Genomic DNA, 27,950 nt, shown 5'->3' with positions numbered 1-27,950 from the left:
ACAGTAGGCCTAGAACGTCCATCATCAACTAGTAAAATACAGTAGACCTAGAACTTCCCTAGTAAAATACAGTAGACCTAGAACTTCCACCATCAACTAGTAAAATACAGTAGGCCTAGAACTTCCATCATCAACTAGTAAAATACAGTAGACCTAGAACTTCCATCATCAACTAGTAAAATACAGTAGACCTAGAACTTCCCTAGTAAAATACAGTAGACCTAGAACTTCCATCATCAACTAGTAAAATACAGTAGACCTAAACTTCCATCATCAACTAGTAAAATACAGTAGACCTAGAACTTCCATCATCAACTAGTAAAATACAGTAGGCCTAGAACTTCCATCATCAACTAGTAAAATACAGTAGGCCTAGAACTTCCATCATCAACTAGTAAAATACAGTAGACCTAGAACTTCCGTAGTAAAATACAGTAGACCTAGAACTTCCATCATCAACTAGTAAAATACAGTAGACCTAGAACTTCCATCAACTAGTAAAATACAGTAGACCTAGAACTTCCACCATCAACTAGTAACATACAGTAGGCCTAGAACTTCCATCACCAACTAGTAAAATACAGTAGGCCTAGAACTTCCATCATCAACTAGTAAAATACAGTAGACCTAGAACTTCCCTAGTAAAATACAGTAGACCTAGAACTTCCATCATCAACTAGTAAAATACAGTAGACCTAGAACTTCCACCATCAACTAGTAAAATACAGTAGGCCTAGAACTTCCATCACCAACTAGTAAAATACAGTAAACCTAGAACTTCCACCATCAACTAGTAAAATACAGTAGGCCTAGAACTTCCATCATCAACTAGTAAAATACAGTAGACCTAGAACTTCCATCATCAACTAGTAAAATACAGTAGACCTAGAACTTCCCTAGTAAAATACAGTAGACCTAGAACTTCCATCATCAACTAGTAAAATACAGTAGACCTAGAACTTCCATCATCAACTAGTAAAATACAGTAGACCTAGAACTTCCATCATCAACTAGTAAAATACAGTAGGCCTAGAACTTCCATCACCAACTAGTAAAATACAGTAGGCCTAGAACTTCCATCACCAACTAGTAAAATACAGTAGACTAGAACTTCCACCATCAACTAGTAAAATACAGTAGGCCTAGAACTTCCGTCATCAACTAGTAAAATACAGTAGACCTAGAACTTCCCTAGTAAAATACAGTAGACCTAGAACTTCCATCATCAACTAGTAAAATACAGTAGACTAGAACTTCCACCATCAACTAGTAAAATACAGTAGGCCTAGAACGTCCATCATCAACTAGTAAAATACAGTAGACCTAGAACTTCCCTAGTAAAATACAGTAGACCTCGAACTTCCACCATCAACTAGTAAAATACAGTAGGCCTAGAACTTCCATCATCAACTTGTAAAATACAGTAGACCTAGAACTTCCATCATCAACTAGTAAAATACAGTAGACCTAGAACTTCCATCATCAACTAGTAAAATACAGTAGGCCTAGAACTTCCATCATCAACTAGTAAAATACAGTAGGCCTAGAACTTCCATCATCAACTAGTAAAATACAGTAGACCTAGAACTTCCCTAGTAAAATACAGTAGACCTAGAACTTCCATCATCAACTAGTAAAATACAGTAGACCTAGAACTTCCACCATCAACTAGTAAAATACAGTAGGCCTAGAACTTCCATCACCAACTAGTAAAATACAGTAGACCTAGAACTTCCACCATCAACTAGTAAAATACAGTAGGCCTAGAACTTCCATTATCAACTAGTAAAATACAGTAGACCTAGAACTTCCCTAGTAAAATACAGTAGACCTAGAACTTCCATCATCAACTAGTAAAATACAGTAGACCTAGAACTTCCATCATCAACTAGTAAAATACAGTAGACCTAGAACTTCCATCATCAACTAGTAAAATACAGTAGACCTAGAACTTCCATCATCAACTAGTAAAATACAGTAGAACTTCCATCATCAACTAGTAAAATACAGTAGAACTTCCATCATCAACTAGTAAAATACAGTAGACCTAGAACTTCCATCATCAACTAGTAAAATACAGTAGAACTTCCATCATCAACTAGTAAAATACAATAGAACTTCCATCATCAACTAGTAAAATACAGTAGAACTTCCATCATTAACTAGTAAAATACAGTAGAACTTCCATCATCAACTAGTAAAATACAGTAGAACTTCCATCATCAACTAGTAAAATACAGTAGGCCTAGAACTTCCATCACCAACTAGTAAAATACAGTAGGCCTAGAACTTCCATCACCAACTAGTAAAATACAGTAGACTAGAACTTCCACCATCAACTAGTAAAATACAGTAGGCCTAGAACTTCCGTCATCAACTAGTAAAATACAGTAGACCTAGAACTTCCCTAGTAAAATACAGTAGACCTAGAACTTCCATCATCAACTACTAAAATACAGTAGACTAGAACTTCCACCATCAACTAGTAAAATACAGTAGGCCTAGAACGTCCATCATCAACTAGTAAAATACAGTAGACCTAGAACTTCCCTAGTAAAATACAGTAGACCTCGAACTTCCACCATCAACTAGTAAAATACAGTAGGCCTAGAACTTCCATCATCAACTTGTAAAATACAGTAGACCTAGAACTTCCATCATCAACTAGTAAAATACAGTAGACCTAGAACTTCCATCATCAACTAGTAAAATACAGTAGGCCTAGAACTTCCATCATCAACTAGTAAAATACAGTAGGCCTAGAACTTCCATCATCAACTAGTAAAATACAGTAGACCTAGAACTTCCCTAGTAAAATACAGTAGACCTAGAACTTCCATCATCAACTAGTAAAATACAGTAGACCTAGAACTTCCACCATCAACTAGTAAAATACAGTAGGCCTAGAACTTCCATCACCAACTAGTAAAATACAGTAGACCTAGAACTTCCACCATCAACTAGTAAAATACAGTAGGCCTAGAACTTCCATTATCAACTAGTAAAATACAGTAGACCTAGAACTTCCCTAGTAAAATACAGTAGACCTAGAACTTCCACCATCAACTAGTAAAATACAGTAGGCCTAGAACTTCCATCATCAACTAGTAAAATACAGTAGAACTTCCATCATCAACTAGTAAAATACAGTAGAACTTCCATCATTAACTAGTAAAATACAGTAGAACTTCCATCATCAACTAGTAAAATACAGTAGAACTTCCATCATCAACTAGTAAAATACAGTAGGCCTAGAACTTCCATCAACTAGTAAAATACAGTAGGCCTAGAACTTCCATCATCAACTAGTAAAATACAGTAGACCTACAACTTCCATCATCAACTAGTAAAATACAGTAGACCTAAACTTCCATCATCAACTAGTAAAATACAGTAGACCTAGAACTTCCATCATCAACTAGTAAAATACAGTAGGCTTAGAACTTCCATCACCAACTAGTAAAATACAGTAGACCTAGAAATTCCCTAGTAAAATACAGTAGACCTAGAACTTCCATCATCAACTAGTAATATACAGTAGACCTAGAACTTCCACCATCAACTAGTAAAATACAGTAGGCCTAGAACTTCCATCACCAACTAGTAAAATACAGTAGACCTAGAACTTCCACCATCAACTAGTAAAATACAGTAGGCCTAGAACTTCCATCATCAACTAGTAAAATACAGTAGACCTAGAACTTCCCTAGTAAAATACAGTAGACCTAGAACTTCCATCATCAACTAGTAAAATACAGTAGACCTAGAACTTCCATCATCAACTAGTAAAATACAGTAGACATTGAACTTCCATCATCAACTAGTAAAATACAGTAGGCCTAGAACTTCCATCATCAACTAGTAAAATACAGTAGGCCTAGAACTTCCATCACCAACTAGTAAAATACAGTAGACTAGAACTTCCACCATCAACTAGTAAAATACAGTAGGCCTAGAACTTCCGTCATCAACTAGTAAAATACAGTAGACCCTAGAACTTCCCTAGTAAAATACAGAAGACCTAGAACTTCCATCATCAACTAGTAAAATACAGTAGAATAGAACTTCAACCATCAACTAGTAAAATACAGTAGGCCTAGAACGTCCATCATCAACTAGTAAAATACAGTAGGCCTAGAACTTCCATCATCAACTAGTAAAATACAGTAGACTAGAACTTCCACCATCAACTAGTAAAATACAGTAGGCCTAGAAATTCCATCATCAACTAGTAAAATACAGTAGACCTAGAACTTCCATCATCAATTAGTAAAATACAGTAGGCCTAGAACTTCCATCATCAACTAGTAAAATAGAGCAGGCCTAGAACTTCCATCATCAACTAGTAAAATACAGCAGACCTAGAATTTCCATCATCAACTAGTAAAATACAGTAGGCCTAGAACCTCCATCATCAACTAGTAAAATACAGTAGGCCTAAAACTTCCATCATCAACTAGTAAAATACAGTAGGCCTAGAACTTCCCGAGTAAAATACAGTAGACCTAGAACTTCCATCATCAACTAGTAAAATACAGTAGGCCTAGAACTTCCCTAGTAAAATACAGTAGGCCTAGAACTTCCATCATCAACTAGTAAAATACAGTAGAACTTCCATCATCAACTAGTAAAATACAGTAGAACTTCCATCATCAACTAGTAAAATACAGTAGAACTTCCATCATCAACTAGTAAAATACAGTAGACCTAGAACTTCCATCATCAACTAGTAAAATACAGTAGAACTTCCATCATCAACTAGTAAAATACAGTAGAACTTCCATCATCAACTAGTAAAATACAGTAGAACTTCCATCATCAACTAGTAAAATACAGTAGGCCTAGAACTTCCATCAACTAGTAAAATACAGTAGACCTAGAACTTCCATCATCAACTAGTAAAATACAGTAGACCTAAACTTCCATCATCAACTAGTAAAATACAGTAGGCCTAGAACTTCCATCATCAACTAGTAAAATACAGTAGGCCTAGAACTTCCATAATCAACTAGTAAAATACAGTAGGCCTAGAACTTCCATCATCAACTAGTAAAATACAGTAGACCTAGAACTTCCCTAGTAAAATACAGTAGACCTAGAACTTCCATCATCAACTAGTAAAATACAGTAGAACTTCCATCATCAACTAGTAAAATACAGTAGAACTTCCATCATCAACTAGTAAAATACAGTAGACCTAGAACTTCCATCAACTAGTAAAATACAGTAGACCTAGAACTTCCACCATCAACTAGTAACATACAGTAGGCCTAGAACTTCCATCACCAACTAGTAAAATACAGTAGGCCTAGAACTTCCATCATCAACTAGTAAATTACAGTAGACCTAGAACTTCCCTAGTAAAATACAGTAGACCTAGAACTTCCACCATCAACTAGTAAAATACAGTAGGCCTAGAACTTCCATCACCAACTAGTAAAATACAGTAGACCTAGAACTTCCACCATCAACTAGTAAAATACAGTAGGCCTAGAACGTCCATCATCAACGAGTAAAATACAGTAGGCCTAGAACTTCCATCATCAACTAGTAAAATACAGTAGACCTAGAACTTCCATCATCAATTAGTAAAATACAGTAGGCCTAGAACTTCCATCATCAACTAGTAAAATAGAGCAGGCCTAGAACTTCCATCATCAACTAGTAAAATACAGCAGACCTAGAACTTCCATCATCAACTAGTAAAATACAGTAGGCCTAGAACCTCCATCATCAACTAGTAAAATACAGTAGGCCTAAAACTTCCATCATCAACTAGTAAAATACAGTAGGCCTAGAACTTCGAGTAAAATACAGTAGACCTAGAACTTCCATCATCAACTAGTAAAATACAGTAGGCCTAGAACTTCCCTAGTAAAATACAGTAGGCCTAGAACTTCCATCATCAACTAGTAAAATACAGTAGAACTTCCATCATCAACTAGTAAAATACAGTAGAACTTCCATCATCAACTAGTAAAATACAGTAGACCTAGAACTTCCATCATCAACTAGTAAAATACAGTAGAACTTCCATCATCAACTAGTAAAATACAGTAGAACTTCCATCATCAACTAGTAAAATACAGTAGAACTTCCATCATCAACTAGTAAAATACAGTAGGCCTAGAACTTCCATCAACTAGTAAAATACAGTAGGCCTAGAACTTCCATCATCAACTAGTAAAATACAGTAGACCTAGAACTTCCATCATCAACTAGTAAAATACACTAGACCTAAACTTCCATCATCAACTAGTAAAATACAGTAGACCTAGAACTTCCATCATCAACTAGTAAAATACAGTAGGCCTAGAACTTCCATCATCAACTAGTAAAATACAGTAGACCTAGAACTTCCCTAGTAAAATACAGTAGACCTAGAACTTCCATCATCAACTAGTAAAATACAGTAGACCTAGAACTTCCACCATCAACTAGTAAAATACAGTAGACCTAGAACTTCCACCATCAACTAGTAACATACAGTAGGCCTAGAACTTCCATCACCAACTAGTAAAATACAGTAGGCCTAGAACTTCCATCATCAACTAGTAAAATACAGTAGACCTAGAACTTCCCTAGTAAAATACAGTAGACCTAGAACTTCCCTAGTAAAATACAGTAGACCTAGAACTTCCACCATCAACTAGTAAAATACAGTAGGCCTAGAACTTCCATCACCAACTAGTAAAATACAGTAGACCTAGAACTTCCACCATCAACTAGTAAAATACAGTAGGCCTAGAACTTCCATCATCAACTAGTAAAATACAGTAGACCTAGAACTTCCATCATCAACTAGTAAAATACAGTAGACCTAGAACTTCCCTAGTAAAATACAGTAGACCTAGAACTTCCATCATCAACTAGTAAAATACAGTAGACCTAGAACTTCCATCATCAACTAGTAAAATACAGTAGACCTAGAACTTCCATCATCAACTAGTAAAATACAGTAGACCTAGAACTTCCATCATCAACTAGTAAAATACAGTAGGCCTAGAACTTCCATCACCAACTAGTAAAATACAGTAGGCCTAGAACTTCCATCACCAACTAGTAAAATACAGTAGACTAGAACTTCCACCATCAACTAGTAAAATACAGTAGGCCTAGAACTTCCGTCATCAACTAGTAAAATACAGTAGACCTAGAACTTCCCTAGTAAAATACAGTAGACCTAGAACTTCCATCATCAACTAGTAAAATACAGTAGACTAGAACTTCCACCATCAACTAGTAAAATACAGTAGGCCTAGAACGTCCATCATCAACTAGTAAAATACAGTAGACCTAGAACTTCCCTAGTAAAATACAGTAGACCTCGAACTTCCACCATCAACTAGTAAAATACAGTAGGCCTAGAACTTCCATCATCAACTAGTAAAATACAGTAGACCTAGAACTTCCATCATCAACTAGTAAAATGGAGTAGGCCTAGAACTTCCCTAGTAAAATACAGTAGGCCTAGAACTTCCATCATCAACTAGTAAAATACAGTAGGCCTAGAACTTCCATCATCAACTAGTAAAATACAGTAGGCCTAGAACTTCCCTAGTAAAATACAGTAGACCTAGAACTTCCATCATCAACTAGTAAAATACAGTAGACCTAGAACTTCCACCATCAACTAGTAAAATACAGTAGACCTAGAACTTCCACCATCAACTAGTAAAATACAGTAGGCCTAGAACTTCCCTCATCAACTAGTAAAATACAGTAGACCTAGAACTTCCCTAGTAAAATACAGTAGACCTAGAACTTCCATCATCAACTAGTAAAATACAGTAGAACTTCCATCATCAACTAGTAAAATACAGTAGGCCTAGAACTTCCATCGTAAACTAGTGAAGTGTAACATTGTATCAACTCATCACTTGGACTGAACCAACACTGTTACTAGTGAAGTGCTACATTGTATCAACTCATCACTTGGACTGGACCAACACTGTTGCTAGTGAAATGCTACATTGTATCACCTCATCACTTGGACTGGACCAACACTGTTGCTAGTGAAGTGTAACATTGTATCAACTCATCACTTGGACTGAACCAACACTGTTGCTAGTGAAGTGTAACATTGTATCAACTCATCACTTGGGCTGAACCAACACTGTTGCTAGTGAAGTGTAACATTATATCAACTCATCACTTGGGCTGAACCAACACTGTTGCTAGTGAAGTGTAACACTATATCAACTCATCACTTGGGCTGAACCAACACTGTTGCTAGTGAAGTGTAATTTGTATCAACAGCCCTCAGAGTTTCCTGCTCCAGTGAGCTCAGGACAGCGAAACAGCGAAACAGCACTCCTCTGTCTCAGTATGTGTAGACCCATGTATCTTTATTAAATGTATTTAACCTTTATTTAACTGGGCAAATCAGTTAAGAACAAATTCTTATTTACAATGACGGCCTAGGAACTGTGGGTTAACTGCCTCGTTCCGGCCAAACCTGGACAACACTGGGCCAATTGTGCTCCGCCCTATGGGACTCCCAATCATGGCCTACACCGGCCAAACCCGGACTACACCGGGCCGATCACGGCCTACACCGGCCAAACCCGGCCTACGCCGGGCCGATCACAGCCTACACCGGCCAAACCCGGACTACACCGGGCCGATCACGGCCTACACCGGCCAAACCCGGCCTACACTGGGCCGATCACGGCCTACACCGGCCAAACCCGGCCGACGCCGGGCCAATCACGGCCTACACCGGCCAAACCCGGCCGACGCCGGGCCAATCACGGCCTACACCGGCCAAACCCGGACTACGCCGGGCCAATCACGGCCTACGCCGGGCCAATCACGGCCTACGCCGGGCCAATCACGGCCTACGCTGGGCCAATCACGGCCTACACCGGCCAAACCCGGACGACGCCGGGCCAATCACGGCCTACACCGGCCAAACCCGGACTACACCGGGCCAATCACGGCCTACACCGGCCAAACCCGGCCTACGCTGGGCCAATCACGGCCTACACCGGCCAATCGTGATACAGTCTGGTTATTTGGAGGTTTTTCAATAACTTCCTTTAAAAACTTTCAGTGAATGTTTCAATAAGCCTTTTATTAACACGGCTAGCTTGACTGTTCTGAACTGGCAGCACAGATTGAACTCATGGATATTTATCTGCTTTGGCATTAAATCAACAAAAGTTTATTTTTTAATTGTGACACGGCGTCAGTGAGATTTGAACCTACGATCTTGTGTTTTCCATCCCTGGAATTAGTCCACTTGGCCCCCAGGATGTAGCTAACATGCCATGTTTGTTAATGCAAACAAAGCTGTTCATTTTAGGTCTATTCAAACACACCTCATTTCAAAGGAAACGAGCTCTATGGAACATCAGGTGTGGCCAATTAGTGGGCTTGGCAACACACCTAACAAGACAGAGGACAGAGAGAGTTTTGTTGACGCTGAGAACAGGAATGTATACGTTTTGAAATAACATTCAAAGAACCTTACTTGAACTTTAATGTTTTCTTGAGGTTTTTAGGGAAAGTTTTCTGAACGTTCTGGGAACATGACTAAATAGAACCATGAGAACCTGCAGAAAACGTTATACTGAAGGACTGAAACTACCACAGTAGAACGTTGTTTGTTAGTGTTCTCTGAACTATTCCCAATGTCAAATCAGTTGGAGAACATTCCTAATACACGTTAGATGCTAGCTGGGCTCTCTTCCTCCCTCTCTCCCTCTCCTCTTCCTCCCTCTCTTCCTTTCACACACAGCTATTATATTGTTCTCTCCCCTCCCTCCCTCCCTCCCTCCCTCCCTCTCCTCTTCCTCACTCCCTCCCTCTCCTCTTCCTCCCCCTCTCTCCTCCCTCTCTCCCTTTCACACACAGCTATTATATTGTTCCCTCCCTCCCTCTCCTCTTCCTCCCTCTCTCCCCTCTTCCTCCCTCTCTCCTTCCTCCCTCTCTCTCTTTCACACATAGCTATTATATTGTTCCCTCCCTCCCTCTCCTCTTCCTCCCTCTCTCCCTTTCACACACAGCTATTATATTGTTCTCTCCCCTCCCTCTCCTCTTCCTCCCTCTCTCCTCTTCCTCCCTCTCTCCCTCTCCTCTTCCTCTTCCTCCCTCTCCCTCCCTCTCCTCTTCCTCCCTCTCTCCCTTTCACACACAGCTATTGTTCTCTCTCTCCGCTGCTCATTAAAGTAATTAGTAACACCTCATGCTGAGGTCCCGGGACTTTCCCACCAAGCTCCTTCCTGTTTCCCGAGAAAAGTAATGATGGGTCCAGTGGACCAATAATATACCATTTCAACGCAACAATAGAAAATGTGTGAATAGCTACATGAACTGGACATATCAACTCTTTGGCCGCGTCAACAGGACATATCAACTCTCTGGCTGCATCAACAGAACATAGTGTACTCCGAAAGCATTCAGACCCCTTCCCATTTTCCACATTTTGTTACGTTACAGCCTTGTTCTAAAATGGATTAAATACATATTTTCCCTCATCAATCTACACACAATACCCCATAATGACAAAGCAAAAACAGACTTAAAAAAAAAAAAGTACGAAGTTTGGAACCACCAAGACTCTTCCTAGAGTTGGCCGCCCGGCCAAACTGAGTAATCGGGGGAGAAGGGCCTTGGTCAGGGAGGTGACCAAGAACCCGATGGTTCAGCTGACAGAGCTCCAGAGTTACATTTACATTTACATGGGAGAACCTTCCAGAAGGACAACTGTCTCTGCAGCACTCCACCAATCAGGCCTTTATGGTGGAGCGGCCAGACGGAAGCCACTCCTCAGTAAAAGGCACATGACAGCCCACTTGGAGTTTCCCAAAAGGCACCTAAAGGACTCTCAGACGATGAGAAACATGATTCTCTGGTCTGATGAAACCAAGATTGAACTCTTTGGCCTGAATGCCAAGCGTCACGTCTGAAGGAAACCTGGCACCGTCCCTACGGTGAAGCATGGTGGTGGCAGCATCATGCTGAGGGGATGTTTTTCAGCGGCAGGGACTAGTCAGGATCGAGGCAAAGATGAACGGAGCAAAGTACAGAGAGATCTTTGATGAAAACCTGCTCCAGAGTGCTCTGGACCTCAGACTGGGGCGAAGGTTCACCTTCCAACAGGACAACGCAGGAGTGGCTTTGGGACAAGTCTCAATGTCCTTGAGTGGCCCAGCCAGAGCCTGGACTTGAACCCGATCGAACATCTCTGGAGAGACCTGAAAATAGCTGTGCAGCGATGCTCCCCATTCAACCTGACAGAGCTTGAGAAGATCTGCAGAGAAGAAATTAGAGAAACTCCCCAAATACAGGTGTGCCAAGCTTGTAGCGTCACACCCAAGAAGACTAGAGGCTGTAATCGCTGCCAAAGGTGCTTCAGTAATTAAAGGGTCTGAATACTTACATGACATTTCCATGTTTTATTTTTTATAAATTTGCTAAAATTTATAACAACTATTTTTGCTTAGTCATTATGGGGTATTGTGAGTAGATTGATGAGGGGAAGAAAATCCATGTAATACATTTTAGAATAAGTCTAACGTAACAAAATGACTAGGGGTCTGAATACATTCCAAATGCACTGCATCAACTCTCTGGCTGCATGGACCATGTGTCCTAACCCTAACCTTTTGACCCCTAGGTCTAATCTGGTCTCCTAGTGAGGGTCATTAACCCACGGTGTGGGGCGTCTCACCTGTCCGATGTGTCTGTGTGACCGTGTCTGTTGAGCCCTTCGGTCCTGTGATTGGCTCATTAGAACTCTCCTGTCGTTTGATTGGCTGTCAGGCCGAAGGTCCAGCATGCTCTGGGAGAACCTCGCCATCACATTGACCCCGTTTCCATGACGATGACCCTCGTCAACCCGGCCCAACTCTGCCGTTACCCCATTGGCCACCGGCGAGGATTCTGTGGGGTCTGATTCGTTGCACTCGTAGTATAAGTCATCAGACGACGTGTTATTGGCTGTCTGGTCACATAGCGCCGTGGCGCTGCCATTATCGTCATGACTACTGCTGCCCCGCCTCCCCTCTAGCCCCTCCTCCAGCCACTCCTCCTCCTCTAGCCACTCCTCCTCCTCGAGCCCCTCCTCCTCCTCCTCATCTCTCTGTCCAGGGCGGGACTTGGTATCCATCAGTGTTTCTGATTGGCTGATGGAGGCAGGCGGTGTCCCTGATTGGCTTTCGGTCCTGGGGACCAGGCTGACCTGTGGTTGGCCAGACTGGTGTGACTGGGCAGGGCCAATGAGGAGCTGCAGGGTGCGAGGTTTAGGGACTGGAGGGGCGGAGGGGGGTGTACCGGGCGTATCAGGGTTCTGTGTACCAAGGTTCTGTGTATCAGGGTTCTGCGTATCAGGGTTCCGCGTATCAGGGTTCCGTGTACCGGGGTTCTGTGTACCAGGCGTATCAGGGTTCTGTGTATCAGGTTTCTGTGTATCAGGGTGCTGAGTGTCAGGTGCATGTTTGTCGTGCTGTGTATTCCGTAGAGTAGCAGTCTCAGGTAGGGGTTTCTCAGGCACACTGAAGGGAGAGCTGAATCTGATGGCCTGGCTGGTCTCAAACTGTTGACTTCTCTGGAGGTGGACCTGTTAAGAGTCAGATACATGTGTTAGAGAAAGGGTTAGGGTGAGGAGAAAGGGTTAGGGTGAGGAGAAAGGGTTAGGAGAAAGGGTGAGGAGAAAGGGTTAGGAGAAAGGGTGAAGAAAGGGTTAGGGTGAGGAGAAAGGGTTAGGGTGAAGAGAAAGGGTGAGGAGAAAGGGTTAGGGTGAGGAGAAAGGGTTAGGGTGAGTAGAAAGGGTGAGGAGAAAGGGTTAGGGTGAGGAGAAAGGGTTAGGGTGAGGAGAAAGGGTTAGGGTGAGGAGAAAGGGTGAGGAGAAAGGGTTAGGGTGAGGAGAAAGGGTTAGCGTGAGGAGAAAGGGTGAGGGTGAGGAGAAAGGGTGAGGAGAAAGGGTGAGGAGAAAGGGTGAGGGTGAGGAGAAAGGGTGAGGAGAAAGGGTGAGGGTGAGGAGAAAGGGTGAGGAGAAAGGGTGAGGAGAAAGGGTGAGGGTGAGGAGAAAGGGTGAGGGTGAGGAGAAAGGGTGAGGGTGAGGAGAAAGGGTGAGGAGAAAGGGTTAGGGAGAGGAGAAAGGGTGAGGAGGAAGGGTGAAGAGAAAGGGTGAGGGTGAGGAGAAAGGGTTAGGGTGAGGAGAAAGGGTTAGGGTGAGGAGAAAAGGTTAGGGTGAGGAGAAAGGGTGAGGAGAAAGGGTTAGGGTGAGGAGAAAGGGTTAGCGTGAGGAGAAAGGGTGAGGGTGAGGAGAAAGGGTGAGGGTGAGGAGAAAGGGTGAGGAGAAAGGGTGAGGGTGAGGAGAAAGGGTGAGGAGAAAGGGTTAGGGAGAGGAGAAAGGGTGAGGAGGAAGGGTGAAGAGAAAGGGTGAGGGTGAGGAGAAAGGGTGAGGAGAAAGGGTTAGGGTGAGGAGAAAGCATTAGGTTGAGGAGAAAGGGTTAGCGTGAGGAGAAAGGGTGAGGAAAAAGGGTTAGGGTAGGAAAAAGGGTTAGGGTGAGGAGAAAGGGTGAGGAGAAAGGGTTAGGGTGAGGAGAAAGGGTGAGGAGAAAGGGTGAAGAAAGGGTTAGGGTGAGGAGAAGGGGTTAGGGTGAGGAGAAAGGGTGAAGAAAGGGTGAGGGTGAGGAGAAAGGGTTAGAGTGAGGAGAAAGGGTTAGGGTGAGGAGAAAGGGTTAGGGTGAGGAGAAAGGGTTAGGGTGAGGAGAAAAGGTTAGGGTGAGGAGAAAGGGTTAGGGAGAGGAGAAAGCATTAGGTTGAGGAGAAAGGGTTAGCGTGAGGAGAAAGGGTGAGGAAAAAGGGTTAGGGTAGGAAAAAGGGTTAGGGTGAGGAGAAAGGGTGAGGAGAAAGGGTTAGGGTGAGGAGAAAGGGTGAGGAGAAAGGGTGAAGAAAGGGTGAGGGTGAGGAGAAAGGGTTAGAGTGAGGAGAAAGGGTTAGGGTGAGGAGAAAGGGTTAGGGTGAGGAGAAAGGGTTAGGGTGAGGAGAAAGGGTTAGGGTGAGGAGAAAGGGTTAGGGTGAGGAGAAAAGGTTAGGGTGAGGAGAAAGGGTTAGGGAGAGGAGAAAGGGTGAAGAGAAAGGGTGAGGAGAAAGGGTTAGGGTGAGGAGAAAGCGTTAGGGTGAGGAGAAAGCGTTAGGGTGAGGAGAAAGCGTTAGGGTGAGGAGAAAGGGTTAGGGTGAGGAGAAAGCGTTAGGGTGAGGAGAAAGCGTTAGGGTGAGGAGAAAAGGTTAGGGTGAGGAGAGAGTTAGGGAGAGGAGAAAGGGTGAGGAGGAAGGGTGAAGAGAAAGGGTGAGGAGAAAGGGTGAGGGTGAGGAGAAAGGGTTAGGGTGAGGAGAAAGGGTTAGGGTGAGGAGAAAGCGTTAGGGTGAGGAGAAAGGGTTAGGGTGAGGAGAAAGCGTTAGGGTGAGGAGAAAGCGTTAGGGTGAGGAGAAAAGGTTAGGGTGAGGAGAAAGAGTTAGGGAGAGGAGAAAGGGTGAGGAGGAAGGGTGAAGAGAAAGGGTGAGGAGAAAGGGTGAGGGTGAGGAGAAAGGGTTAGGGTGAGGAGAAAGGGTTAGGGTGAGGAGAAAGGGTTAGGGTGAGGAGAAAGCGTTAGGGTGAGGAGAAAGGGTTAGGGTGAGGAGAAAGCGTTAGGGTGAGGAGAAAGCGTTAGGGTGAGGAGAAAAGGTTAGGGTGAGGAGAAAGAGTTAGGGAGAGGAGAAAGGGTGAGGAGGAAGGGTGAAGAGAAAGGGTGAGGAGAAAGGGTGAGGGTGAGGAGAAAGGGTTAGGGTGAGGAGAAAGGGTTAGGGTGAGGAGAAAGCGTTAGGGTGAGGAGAAAGCGTTAGGGTGAGGAGAAAGCGTTAGGGTGAGGAGAAAGGGTTAGCGTGAGGAGAAAGGGTTAGGGTGAGGAAAAAGGGTTAGGGTGAGGAGGAAGGGTGAGGAGAAAGGGTTAGGGTGAGGAGAAAGGGTGAGGAAAAAGGGTTAGGGTGAGGAGGAAGTGTGAGGAGAAAGGGTTAGGGTGAGGAGAAAAGGTGAGGATAAAGGGTGAGGGTGAGGAGAAAGGGTGAGGATAGAGGGTGAGGGTGAGGAGAAAGGGTGAGGGTGAGGAGAAAGGGTGAGGGTGAGGAGAAAGGGTGAGGGTGAGGAGAAAGGGTGAGGAGAAAGGGTGAGGAGAAAGGGTGAAGGGAAAGGGGGAACAAACCTGTTGGGGGCGGGACGCATCTCTCACGTTGATGAAGCCAATCACGTCGCGGGGAGGGTCTGGCTCGGGCCAGGTGGGCAGGTATTGGATCAGGTACGCCTTCTCCAGATTGGCTAGTCCCGGGTGGAGTGGCGGGGCCTCGACTGGCTCTCTGGCAGGCTTTAGAACCCGTCCCAGTGGATTTTGGGTTGTGGAGTTCTTGTTGCCGGAGTCGTTAGCGGAGCTAGCTGGGCTAGCATTGTTAGCTTTAGCCTGTGACGTAACCAGGGCGTATTTAGGGTTGATTAGTTTCCTAGCAACGGCCGCGGAGACAGGCGCCGGGGTGACGACGACGGGGGTGAGGTCAGGGATAGGCTCCTCCTCCAGCGGGACCTTGGCGAGGGACACGCCCCTAGAGGTCATGTAGAGGTCACGGAACTGTCTGTCGAACGTCTCAACTGCCTGACCGCTCAGAACAGTGATCAGGTTCCGGTCCAGACGAGACGCCGACCACGTGAAGCTGAGGAGAGAGAGAGAGAGAACATACAGGGGTCAAAGGTCACAGGGGGGGTACCTGTATGACCCCAGTTAAAGCTCTGTCTCTGTCTACCAGCATGTATCTCTGACTGAGAGGGGTCAGAGAGGTCGGGGGGGTGTACCTGTATGACCCCAGTTATAGCTCTGTCTCTGTCTACCAGCATGTATCTCTAACTGAGAGGGGTCAGAGAGGTCAGGGAGGGAGGGGGAGGGGGGGTACCTGTATGACCCGGTCACGGCTCTGTCTCCGTCTACCAGCATGTATCTCTGACTGAGGGAACCTCGGACCTTCTGGGCCGATCGAGTGTAGAACTCAACTCCTTCACTGTGTCGCACGCGCAGGTTCTGAAGGGACAGAGAACGAACACACACACACACACACACACACACACACACACATTAATATACACGCGCACACACACACACACACACACACACATTAATATACACGCGCACACACACACACACACACACACACACACACACACATTAATACACACATGATATAATGTTATAACCTGTTGCAGAACACAGTTAACTGTGTATCTGCAGAGTTCCAGTTAAAACCAGATAATTACAAATTATTACATGAACTAGGGGAGAAAACGAGGTAAAAGTAACAATAATTACTGTATATATACACAATGTTTTCTTTTAATACAGCAACAAATAATCTTTAAAAAAATAAACCTGCAGTATTCTGAAACCTAAGTCTGGGGTGTGTGTGTGTGTGTGTGTGTGTGTGTGTGTGTGTGTGTGTGTGTGTGTGTGTGTGGTGTTAGTCTCTCTAATAAGGGTGTGGCGTTGGGCGGAGCAATGCCTCTTGGGTAATACTGCTGTATGAAAGGAAAATGTACCCAGTGCAGTAAAACTAGAGATGGAGGGATGGGGGAGGGGTTGGGAGAAAAAGGGGGAGGGAGGGAGAAGAGAACAGCGGAGAGAGAGAAGGGGGGAGGGAGGGAGAACAGCAGAGAGAGAGAAGGGGGAGGGAGGGAGAAGAGAACAGCAGAGAGAGAGAAGGGGGAGGGAGGGAGAAGAGAACAGCGGAGAGAGAGAAGGGGGAGGGAGGGAGAAGGGAACAGCGGAGAGAGAGAGGGGGAGGGAGAAGAGAACAGCGGAGAGAGAGAAGCGAACAGCGGAAAGGGGAGAAGAGAACAGCGGAGAGAGAAGGGGGAGGGAGGAACAGCGGAGAGAGAGAAGGGGGAGGGAGGGAGAAGAGAACAGCGGAGAGAGAGAAGGGGGAGGGAGGGAGAAGAGAACAGCGGAGAGAGAGAAGGAGGAGCGAGGGAGAAGAGAACAGCGGAGAGAGAGAAGGGGGAGGGATGGAGAAGAGAACAGCGGAGAGAGAGAAGGGGGAGGGATGGAGAAGAGAACAGCGGAGAGAGAGAAGGGGGAGGGATGGAGAAGAGAACAGCGGAGAGAGAGAGAAGGGGGAGGGATGGAGAAGAGAACAGCGAGAGAGAGAAGGGGGAGGGAGAAGAGAACAGCGGAAAGAGAGAAGGGGGAGGGAGGGAACAGCGGAGAGAGAGAAGGGGGAGGGAGGGAACAGCGGAGAGAGAGAAGGGGGAAGGAGAGAAGGGGAGGGAGGAGAAGAGAACAGCAGACAGAGAGAAGGGGGAGGGAGGGAGAAGAGAACAGGAGAGAGAGAGAAGGGGGAGGGAGAAGAAAACAGCGGAGAGAGAGAAGGGGGAGGGAGGTAGAAGAGAACAGCGGAGTGAGAGAAGGGGGGAGGGAGGGAGAAGAGAACAGCGGAGAGAGAGAAGGGGAGGGAGGGAGAAGAAAACAGCGGAGAGAGAGAGAAGGGGGAGGGAGGGAGGAAAAGGGAACAGCGGAGAGAGAAAAGGGAGGGAGGGAGAAGAGAACAGCGGAGAAGGGGGAGGGAGAAGAGAACAGCGGAGAGAGAGAAGAGAACAGCGGAAAGGGGAGAAGAGAACAGCGGAGAGAGAGAAGGGGGGAGGGAGGGAGAAGAGAACAGCGGAGAGAGAGAAGGGGGAGGGAGGGAGAAGAGAACAGCGGAGAGAGAGAAGGGGGGAGGGAGAAGAAAACAGTGGAGAGAGAAAAAGGGGGAGGGAGGGAGAAGAGAACAGCAGAGTGAGAGAAGGGGGAGGGAGGGAGAAGAGAACAACGGAGAGAGAGAAGGGGGAGGGAGGGAGAAGGGAACAGCGGAGAGAGAGAAGGGGGAGGGAGGGAGGGAGAAGGAACAGCGGAGAGAGAGAAGGGGGAGGGAGGGAGAAGAGAACAGCAGAGAGAGAGAGAAGGGGGAGGGAGAAGAGAACAGCGGAGAGAGAGAAGAGAACAGCGGAAAGGGGAGAAGAGAACAGCGGAGAGAGAGAAGGGGAGGGAGGGAGAAGAGAACAGCGGAGAGAGAGAAGGGGAGGGAGGGAGAAGAGAACAGCGGAGAGAGAGAAGGGGGAGGGAGAAGAGAACAGCGGAGAGAGAGAAGGAGGGAGGGAGAAGAGAACAGCGGAGAGAGAGAAGGGGGAGGGAGGAACAGCGAGAGAGAGAAGGGGAGGGAGGGAACAGCGGAGAGAGAGAAGGGGGAGGGAGGAGAAGAGAACAGCGGAGAGAGAGAAGGGGAGGGAGGGAACAGCGGAGAGAGAGAAGGGGGAAGGAGAGAAGGGGGAGGGAGGGAGAAGTGAACAGCAGAGAGAGAGAAGGGGGGAGGGAGGGAGAAGAGAACAAGAGAGAGAGAGAAGGGGAGGGAGAAGAAAACAGCGGAGAGAGAGAAGGGGGAGGGAGGGAGAAGAGAACAGCGGAGTGAGAGAAGGGGGAGGGAGGAGAAGAGAACAGCGGAGAGAGAGAAGGGGAGGGAGGGAGAAGAGAACAGCGGAGAGAGAGAAGGGGGAGGGAGAAGAGAACAGCGGAGAGAGAGAAGGGGAGAGGGAGGGAGGGAGAAGGGAACAGCGGAGAGAGAGAAGGGGGAGGGAGGGAGAAGAGAACAGCGGAGAGAGAGAGAAGGGGGGGAGGGAGAAGAGAACAGCGGAGAGAGAGAAGAGAACAGCGGAAAGGGGAGAAGAGAACAGCGGAGAGAGAGAAGGGGGAGGGAGAAGAGAACAGCGGAGAGAGAGAAAGGGGAGGGATGGAGAAGAGAACAGCGGAGAGAGAGAAGGGGGAGGGAGGGAGAAGAGAACAGCGGAGAGAGAGAAGGGGAGGGATGGAGAAGAGAACAGCGGAGAGAGAGAAGGGGGAGGGAGGGAGAAGAGAACAGCGGAGAGAGAGAAGGGGAGGGAGGAACAGCGGAGAGAGAGAAGGGGAGGGAGGGAACAGCGGAGAGAGAGAAGGGGGAAGGAGAGAAGGGGGAGGGAGGGAGAAGAGAACAGCAGACAGAGAGAAGGGGGAGGGAGGGAGAAGAGAACAGGAGAGAGAGAGAAGGGGGAGGGAGAAGAAAACAGCGGAGAGAGAGAAGGGGGAGGGAGGTAGAAGAGAACAGCGGAGTGAGAGAAGGGGGGAGGGAGGGAGAAGAGAACAGCGGAGAGAGAGAAGGGGGGAGGGAGGGAGAAGAAAACAGCGGAGAGAGAGAGAAGGGGGGAGGGAGGGAGGGAGAAGGGAACAGCGGAGAGAGAAAAGGAGGGAGGGAGGGAGAAGAGAACAGCGGAGAAGGGGGAGGGAGAAGAGAACAGCGGAGAGAGAGAAGAGAACAGCGGAAAGGGGAGAAGAGAACAGCGGAGAGAGAGAAGGGGGGAGGGAGGGAGAAGAGAACAGCGGAGAGAGAGAAGGGGAGGGAGGGAGAAGAGAACAGCGGAGAGAGAGAAGGGGGAGGGAGAAGAGAACAGGAGAGAGAGAAGGGGGAGGGAGAAGAAAACAGCGGAGAGAGAGAAGGGGGAGGGAGGGAGAAGAGAACAGCAGAGTGAGAGAAGGGGGGAGGGAGGGAGAAGAGAACAGCGGAGAGAGAGAAGGGGGAGGGAGGGAGAAGAGAACAGCGGAGAGAGAGAAGGGGGAGGGAGGGAGAAGAGAACAGCGGAGAGAGAGAAGGGGGAGGGAGGGAGGGAGAAGGGAACAGCGGAGAGAGAGAAGGGGGAGGGAGGGAGAAGAGAACAGCGGAGAGAGAGAGAAGGGGGGAGGGAGAAGAGAACAGCGGAGAGAGAGAAGGGGGAGGGAGGGAGAAGAGAACAGCGGAGAGAGAGAAGGGGGAGGGAGGGAGAAGAGAACAGCGGAGAGAGAGAAGGGGGAGGGAGGGAGAAGAGAACAGCGGAGAGAGAGAAGGGGGAGGGAGAAGAGAACAGCGGAGAGAGAGAAGGAGGGAGGGAGAAGAGAACAGCGGAGAGAGAGAAGGGGAGGGAGGGAAAGGCAGAGAGAGAGAAGGGGAGGGAGGGAACAGCGGAGAGAGAGAAGGGGAGGGAGGGAGAAGAGAACAGCGGAGAGAGAGAAGGGGGAGGGAGGGAACAGCGGAGAGAGAGAAGGGGGAAGGAGAGAAGGGGGAGGGAGGGAGAAGTGAACAGCAGAGAGAGAGAAGGGGGAGGGAGGGAGAAGAGAACAGGAGAGAGAGAGAAGGGGGGAGGGAGAAGAAAACAGCGGAGAGAGAGAAGGGGGAGGGAGGGAGAAGAGAACAGCGGAGTGAGAGAAGGGGGGAGGGAGGGAGAAGAGAACAGCGGAGAGAGAGAAGGGGGAGGGAGGGAGAAGAGAACAGCGGAGTGAGAGAAGGGGGAGGGAGGGAGAAGAGAACAGCGGAGAGAGAGAAGGGGGAGGGAGAAGAGAACAGCGGAGAGAGAGAAGGGGAGAGGGAGGGAGGGAGAAGGGAACAGCGGAGAGAGAGAAGGGGGAGGGAGGGAGAAGAGAACAGCGGAGAGAGAGAGAAGGGGGAGGGAGAAGAGAACAGCGGAGAGAGAGAAGAGAACAGTGGAAAGGGGAGAAGAGAACAGCGGAGAGAGAGAAGGGGGAGGGAGGGAGAAGAGAACAGCGGAGAGAGAGAAGGGGGAGGGAGGGAGAAGAGAACAGCGGAGAGAGAGAAGGGGGGAGGGAGGGAGAAGAGAACAGCGGAGAGAGAGAAGGGGGAGGGAGGGCGAAGAGAACAGCAGAGAGAGAGAAGTGGCGAGGGGAGAAGAGAACAGCGGATCGAGAGAAGGGGGAGGGATGGAGAAGAGAACAGCGGAGAGAGAGAAGGATGGAGGGAGGGAGAAGAGAACAGCGGAGAGAGAGAAGGGGGAGGGAGGGAGAAGAGAACAGCAGAGAGAGAGAAGTGGCGAGGGAGAAGAGAACAGCGGATCGAGAGAAGGGGGAGGGATGGAGAAGAGAACAGCGGAGAGAGAGAAGGGGGAGGGAGGGAACAGCGGAGAGAGAGAAGGGGGAGGGAGGGAACAGCGGAGAGAGAGAGAGAAGGGGGAGGGAGGGAACAGCGGAGAGAGAGAAGGGGGAGGGAGGGAGAAGAGAACAGCAGAGAGAGAGAAGGGGGAGGGAGGGAGAAGAGAACAGGAGAGAGAGAGAAGGGGGGAGGGAGGGAGAAGAGAACAGCGGAGAAGGGGGAGGGAGAAGAGAACAGCGGAGAGAGAGAAGGGGGGAGGGAGGGAGAAGAGAACAGCGGAGAGAGAGAAGGGGGAGGGAGGGAGGGAGAAGGGAACAGCGGAGAGAGAGAAGGGGGGAGGGAGGGAGAAGAGAACAGCGGAGAGAGAGAGAGAAGGGGGAGGGAGAAGAGAACAGCGGAGAGAGAGAAGCGAACAGAGGAAAGGGGAGAAGAGAACAGCGGAGAGAGAGAAGGGGGAGGGAGGGAGAAGAGAACAGCGGAGAGAGAGAAGGGGAGGGAGGGAGAAGAGAACAGCGGAGAGAGAGAAGGGGGAGGGAGAAGAGAACAGTGGAGAGAGAGAAGGGGGGAGGGAGAAGAGAACAGGAGAGAGAGAGAAGGGGGGAGGGAGAAGAAAACAGCGGAGAGAGAGAAGGGGAGGGAGGGAGAAGAGAACAGCGGAGAGGGAGAAGGGGGGAGGGAGGGAGAAGAGAACAGCGGAGAGAGAGAAGGGGAGGGAGGGAGAAGAGAACAGCGGAGAGAGAGAAGGGGGAGGGAGGGAGGGAGGGAGGGAGAAGGGAACAGCGGAGAGAGAGAAGGGGAGGGAGGGAGAAGAGAACAGCGGAGAGAGAGAGAAGGGGGAGGGAGAAGAGAACAGCGGAGAGAGAGAAGAGAACAGCGGAAAGGGGAGAAGAGAACAGCGGAGAGAGAGAAGGGGGGGAGGGAGAAGAGAACAGTGGAGAGAGAGAAGGGGGGAGGGAGGGAAAAGAGAACAGTGGAGAGAGAGAAGGGGGAGGGAGGGAGAAGAGAACAGCGGATCGAGAGAAGGGGGAGGGATGGAGAAGAGAACAGCGGAGAGAGAGAAGGAGGGAGGGAGAAGAGAACAGCGGAGAGAGAGAAGGGGGAGGGAGGGAACAGCGGAGAGAGAGAAGGGGAGGGAGGGAACAGCGGAGAGAGAGAAGGGGGAGGGAGGGAACAGCGGAGAGAGAGAAGGGGAGGGAGGGAGGAGGGAACAGCGGAGAGAGAGAAGGGGGAGGGAGAAGAGAACAGCGGAGAGAGAGAAGGGGGAGGGAGAAGAGAACAGCGGAGAGAGAGAAGGGGGAGGGAGAAGAGAACAGCGGAGAGAGAGAAGGGGCGAGGGAGAAGAGAACAGCGGAGAGAGAGAAGGGGGAGGGATGGAGAAGAGAAGAGAACAGCGGAGAGAGAGAAGGGGGAGGGATGGAGAAGAAAACAGCGGAGAGAGAGAAGGGGGAGGGAGGGAGAAGAGAACAGCGGAGTGAGAGAAGGGGGAGGGAGGGAGAAGAGAACAGCGGAGAGAGAGAGAAGGGGGAGGGAGAAGAGAACAGCGGAGAGAGAGAAGCGAACAGCGGAAAGGGGAGAAGAGAACAGCGGAGAGAGAGAAGGGGAGGGAGGGAGAAGAGAACAGCGGAGAGAGAAGGGGGGAGGGAGGGAGAAGAGAACAGCGGAGAGAGAGAAGGGGGAGGGAGGGAGAAGAGAACAGCAGAGAGAGAGAAGTGGCGAGGGAGAAGAGAACAGCGGATCGAGAGAAGGGGGAGGGATGGAGAAGAGAACAGCGGAGAGAGAGAAGGGGAGGGAGGAACAGCGGAGAGAGAGAAGGGGAGGGAGGGAACAGCGGAGAGAGAGAGAGAAGGGGGAGGGAGGGAACAGCGGAGAGAGAGAAGGGGGGAGGGAGGGAGAAGAGAACAGCGGAGAGAGAGAAGGGGAGGGAGAAGAGAACAGCGGAGAGAGAGAAGGGGGAGGGAGAAGAGAACAGCGGAGAGAGAGAAGGGGCGAGGGAGAAGAGAACAGCGGAGAGAGAGAAGGGGGAGGGATGGAGAAGAGAAGAGAACAGCGGAGAGACAGAAGGGGGAGGGATGGAGAAGAGAACAGCGGAGAGAGAGAAGGGGGAGGGAGGGAGAAGAGAACAGCGGAGAGAGAAGGAGGGAGGGAGAAGAGAACAGCGGAGAGCGAGAACGGGGAGGGAGGGAACAGCGGAGAGAGAGAAGGGGGAAGGAGAGAAGGGGAGGGAGGGAGAAGAGAACAGCAGAGAGAGAGAAGGGGGAAGGGAGAAGAGAACAGCGGAGAGAGAGAAGGTGGGAGGGAGGGAGAAGAGAACAGCGGAGAGAGAGAAGGTGGGAGGGAGGGAGAAGAGAACAGCGGAGAGAGAGAAAGGGGGAGGGAGGGAGAAGAGAACAGCGGAGAGAGAGAAGGGGAGGGAGAAGAGAACAGCGGAGAGAGAGAAGGGGGAGGGAGAAGAGAACAGCGGAGAGAGAGAAGGGGGGAGGGAGAAGAGAACAGCGGAGAGAGAGAAGGTGGGAGGGAGGGAGAAGAGAACAGCGGAGAGAGAGAAGGTGGGAGGGAGGGAGAAGAGAACAGCGGAGAGAGAGAAGGTGGGAGGGAGGGAGAAGAGAACAGCGGAGAGAGAGAAGGTGGGAGGGAGGGAGAAGAGAACAGCGGAGAGAGAGAAGGTGGGAGGGAGGGAGAAGAGAACAGCGGAGAGAGAGAAGGTGGGAGGGAGGGAGAAGAGAACAGCGGAGAGAGAGAAGGGGGAGGGAGGGAGAAGAGAACAGCGGAGAGAGAGAAGGGGGGAGGGAGGGAGAAGAGAACAGCGGAGGGAGAGAAGGTGGGAGGGAGAAGAGAACAGCGGAGAGAGAGAAGGTGGGAGGGAGGGAGAAGAGAACAGCGGAGAGAGAGAAGGTGGGAGGGAGGTAGAAGAGAACAGCGGAGAGAGAGAAGGGGGAGGGAGGGAACAGCGGAGAGAGAGAAGGGGGAGGGAGGGTACAGCGGAGAGAGAGAAGGGGAGGGAGGGAACAGCGGAGAGAGAGAAGGGGGAGGGAGGGAGAAGAGAACAGCGGAGTGAGAGAAGGGGGAGGGAGGGAGAAGAGAACAGCGGAGAGAGAAGGGGGAGGGAGAAGAGAACAGCGGAGAGAGAGAAGGGGCGAGGGAGAAGAGAACAGCGGAGAGAGAGAAGGGGAGGGATGGAGAAGAGAACAGCGGAGAGAGAGAAGGGGGAGGGATGGAGAAGAGAACAGCGGAGAGAGAGAAGGGGGAGGGAGGGAGAAGAGAACAGCAGAGAGAGAAGGAGGGAGGGAGAAGAGAACAGCGGAGAGAGAGAACGGGGAGGGAGGGAACAGCGGAGAGAGAGAAGGGGAAGGAGAGAAGGGAGGGAGAAGAGAACAGCAGAGAGAGAGAAGGGGGGAGGGAGGGAGAAGAGAACAGCGGAGAGAGAGAAGGGGGAGGGAGAAGAGAACAGCGGAGAGAGAGAAGGGGCAAGGGAGAAGAGAACAGCGGAGAAAGAGAAGGGGGAGGGATGGAGAAGAGAACAGCGGAGAGAGAGAAGGGGGGAGGGAGGGAGAAGAGAACAGCGGAGAGAGAGAAGGAGGGAGGGAGAAGAGAACAGCGGAGAGAGAGAAGGGGGAGGGAGGGAACAGCGGAGAGAGAGAAGGGGAGGGAGGGAGAAGAGAACAGCAGAGAGAGAGAAGGGGGAAGGAGGGAGAAGAGAACAGGGAGAGAGAGAAGGGGAGGGAGAAGAGAACAGCGGAGAGAGAGAAGGGGGAGGGAGGGAGAAGAGAACAGCGGAGAGAGAGAATGGGGGAGGGAGAAGAGAACAGCGGAGAGAGAGAAGGTGGGAGGGAGGGAGAAGAGAACAGCGGAGAGAGAGAAGGTGGGAGGGAGGGAGAAGAGAACAGTGGAGAGAGAGAAGGTGGGAGGGAGGGAGAAGAGAACAGCGGAGAGAGAGAAGGTGGGAGGGAGGGAAAAGAGAACAGCGGAGACAGAGAAGGGGGAGGGAGGGAGAAGAGAACAGCAGAGAGAGAGAAGGGGGGAGGGAGGGAGAAGAGAAGGGGGGGAGAAAAGAACAGTGGAGAGAGAAAAAGGGGGAGGGAGGGAGAAGAGAACATCGGAGAGAGAGAAGGGGGAGGGAGGGAGGGAGAAGAGAACAGTATTGTGATGTCATTACGGGGTATTGTGATGTCATTACGGGGTATTGTGATGTCATTATGGGGTATTGTGATATCATTATGTCATTACGGGGTATTGTGGTGATGTCATTACGGGGTATTGTGGTGATGTCATTACGGGGTATTGTGGTGATGTCATTACGGGGTATTGTGGTGATGTCATTACGGGGTATTGTGGTGATGTCATTACGGGGTATTGTGGTGATGTCATTACGGGGTATTGTGGTGATGTCATTATGGGGTATTGTGATGTCATTACGGGGTATTGTGATGTCATTATGTCATTACGGGGTATTGTGATGTCATTATGGGGTATTGTGATGTCATTATGTCATTACGGGGTATTGTGGTGATGTCATTACGGGGTATTGTGGTGATGTCATTACGGGGTATTGTGGTGATGTCATTACGGGGTATTGTGGTGATGTCATTACGGGGTATTGTGATGTCATTACGGGGTATTGTGGGTAGAATAAGGCTGTAACGTAAAACAGAATGTGTTAAAAGTCAAGGGGTCTGAATACTTTCCCAATGCACTGTCTTTATAGTGGAGTCTATGAGGTCGATTTAATTGTGTTTGTGTGTTCACGTGTGTGTGTGTGGAATTGTGTGTAATTGTGTGTGTGTGTGTTTGTATGTTGGCGTGTGTGTGTATGCGTGTGTGTGTTTGTATGTTGGCGTGTGTGTGTGTTTGTATGTTGGCGTGTGTGTGTGTGCGTGTGTGTAATTGTGTGTGCGTGTGCGCGTGTGTGTGCGCGTGTGCGTGTGCGTGTGCGTGTGTGTAATTGTCTGCAGCAGCAGTATGGAATGTGCTGAATGTTCTTCTGGAAGCTTCTGAAACTAAAACACTGAACAGAACCAGTTCCTCTGAATTTTTACATTTTAGTCATTTAGCAGACGCTCTTATCCAGAGACAGAGAGAGACAACAGACAGATAGACGCTCTTATCCAGATACAGAGACAGAGAGAGACAACAGACAGACAGTCAGACAGACAGACGCTCTTATCCAGATACAGAGACAGAGAGAGACAGTCAGACAGACAGACGCTCTTATCCAGATACAGAGACAGAGAGAGACAACAGACAGACAGATGCTCTTATCCAGATACAGAGAGAGATAACAGACACTCTTATCCAGATACAGAGAGAGAGAGATAGCAGACGATCTTATCCAGATACAGAGACAGAGAGAGACAACAGACGCTCTTATCCAGAGACAGAGAGAGATAACAGACAGACAGACGCTCTTATCCAGATACAGAGAGAGATAACAGACGCTCTTATACAGAGACAGAGATAACAGACGCTCTTATCCAGATACAGAGAGAGATAACAGACGCTCTTATCCAGAGACAGAGAGAGATAAGATGCTCTTATCCAGATACAGAGACAGAGAGATAAGACAGTCAGACGCTCTTATCCAGAGACAGAGAGAGACAACAGACAGACAGTCAGACAGACAGACGCTCTTATCCAGATACAGAGAGAGACAACAGACAGACAGACGCTCTTATCCAGATACAGAAAGAGATTTCAGACGCTCTTATCCAGATACAGAGAGAGACAACAGACGCTCTTATCCAGATACAGAGACAGAGAGAGATAACAGACAGTCAGACACACAGACGCTCTTATACAGAGACAGAGAGAGACAACAGACAGACAGACACTCTTATCCAGATACAGAGACAGAGAGAGACAACAGACAGACAGACGCTCTTATCCAGATACAGAGACAGAGAGAGATAACAGACGCTCTTATCCAGATACAGAGACAGAGAGAGACAACAGACAGACAGACGCTCTTATCCAGATACAGAGACAGAGAGAGACAACAGACACACAGACGCTCTTATCCAGAGACAGAGAGAGACAACAGACAGACAGACGCTCTTATCCAGATACAGAGACAGAGAGAGATAACAGACGCTCTTATCCAGAGACAGAGAGAGATAACAGGTTAGGAGGACAGAGAGAGATAACAGACGCTCTTATCTAGATACAGAGACAGAGAGAGATAACAGACAGACAGACGCTCTTATCCAGAGACAGAGACAGAGAGAGATAACAGACGCTCTAATCCAGAGACAGAGACAGAGAGAGATAACAGACAGACAGACGCTCTTATCCAGATACAGAGAGAGATAACAGACGCTCTTATCCAGATACAGAGAGATAACAGACGCTCTTATCCAGAGACAGAGAGATAACAGACGCTCTTATCCAGAGACAGAGAGAGACAACAGACAGACAGACAGACAGACAGACAGACAGACAGACAGACAGACAGACAGACAGACAGACAGACAGACAGACAGACAGACAGACAGACAGACAGACAGACAGACAGACGCTCTTATCCAGATACAGAGACAGAGAGAGACAACAGACAGACAGACGCTCTTATCCAGATACAGAGAGATAACAGACGCTCTTATCCAGAGATAGACACAGAGAGAGACAACAGACAGACAGACGCTCTTATCCAGATACAGAGACAGAGATAGACAACAGACAGTCAGACAGTCAGACAGACAGAAGCTCTTATACAGAGACAGAGAGAGACAGAGACAACAGACAGACAGAGGCTCTTATCCAGAGACAGAGACAGAGAGAGATAACAGACGCTCTTATCCAGAGACAGAGACAGAGAGAGACAACAGACAGACACACGCTCTTATCCAGATACAGAGAGAGATAACAGACGCTCTTATACAGAGAGAGAGAGACAACAGACAGACACACGCTCTTATCCAGATACAGAGAGAGATAACAGACGCTCTTATACAGAGAGAGAGAGACAACAGACAGACACACGCTCTTATCCAGATACAGAGAGAGATAACAGA

The 27,950-nt window shown here is 48.6% G+C and overlaps 2 protein-coding genes across 7 annotated transcripts in view; one reads left to right on the top strand and one right to left on the bottom strand.

The window, feature by feature from the left end:
* The window catches only part of slc5a10 (solute carrier family 5 member 10), a 525,088-nt gene that overhangs the window by 211,065 nt on the left and 286,073 nt on the right, over positions 1–27,950 (top strand). The window lies entirely within an intron of this gene.
* Positions 1–27,950, bottom strand: part of LOC106591573 (protein FAM83G) — a 146,390-nt gene that overhangs the window by 111,515 nt on the left and 6,925 nt on the right. For both annotated transcript variants that reach the window (XM_045690469.1, XM_045690470.1), the window contains exons 3-5: positions 15,928–16,052; positions 15,192–15,690; positions 11,678–12,565 (exon numbers count right to left, since the gene is read on the bottom strand). In XM_045690469.1, the coding sequence (XP_045546425.1) occupies positions 11,678–12,565; positions 15,192–15,690; positions 15,928–16,052 (1,512 nt within the window). The remainder of the gene's footprint in view (positions 1–11,677; positions 12,566–15,191; positions 15,691–15,927; positions 16,053–27,950) is intronic.

The sequence above is a fragment of the Salmo salar genome, chromosome ssa12 (genome assembly GCF_905237065.1).
Source record: "Salmo salar chromosome ssa12, Ssal_v3.1, whole genome shotgun sequence".
NCBI classification, from domain to species: domain Eukaryota; kingdom Metazoa; phylum Chordata; class Actinopteri; order Salmoniformes; family Salmonidae; genus Salmo; species Salmo salar.
This window is presented reverse-complemented; position numbering and strand designations above follow the sequence as displayed.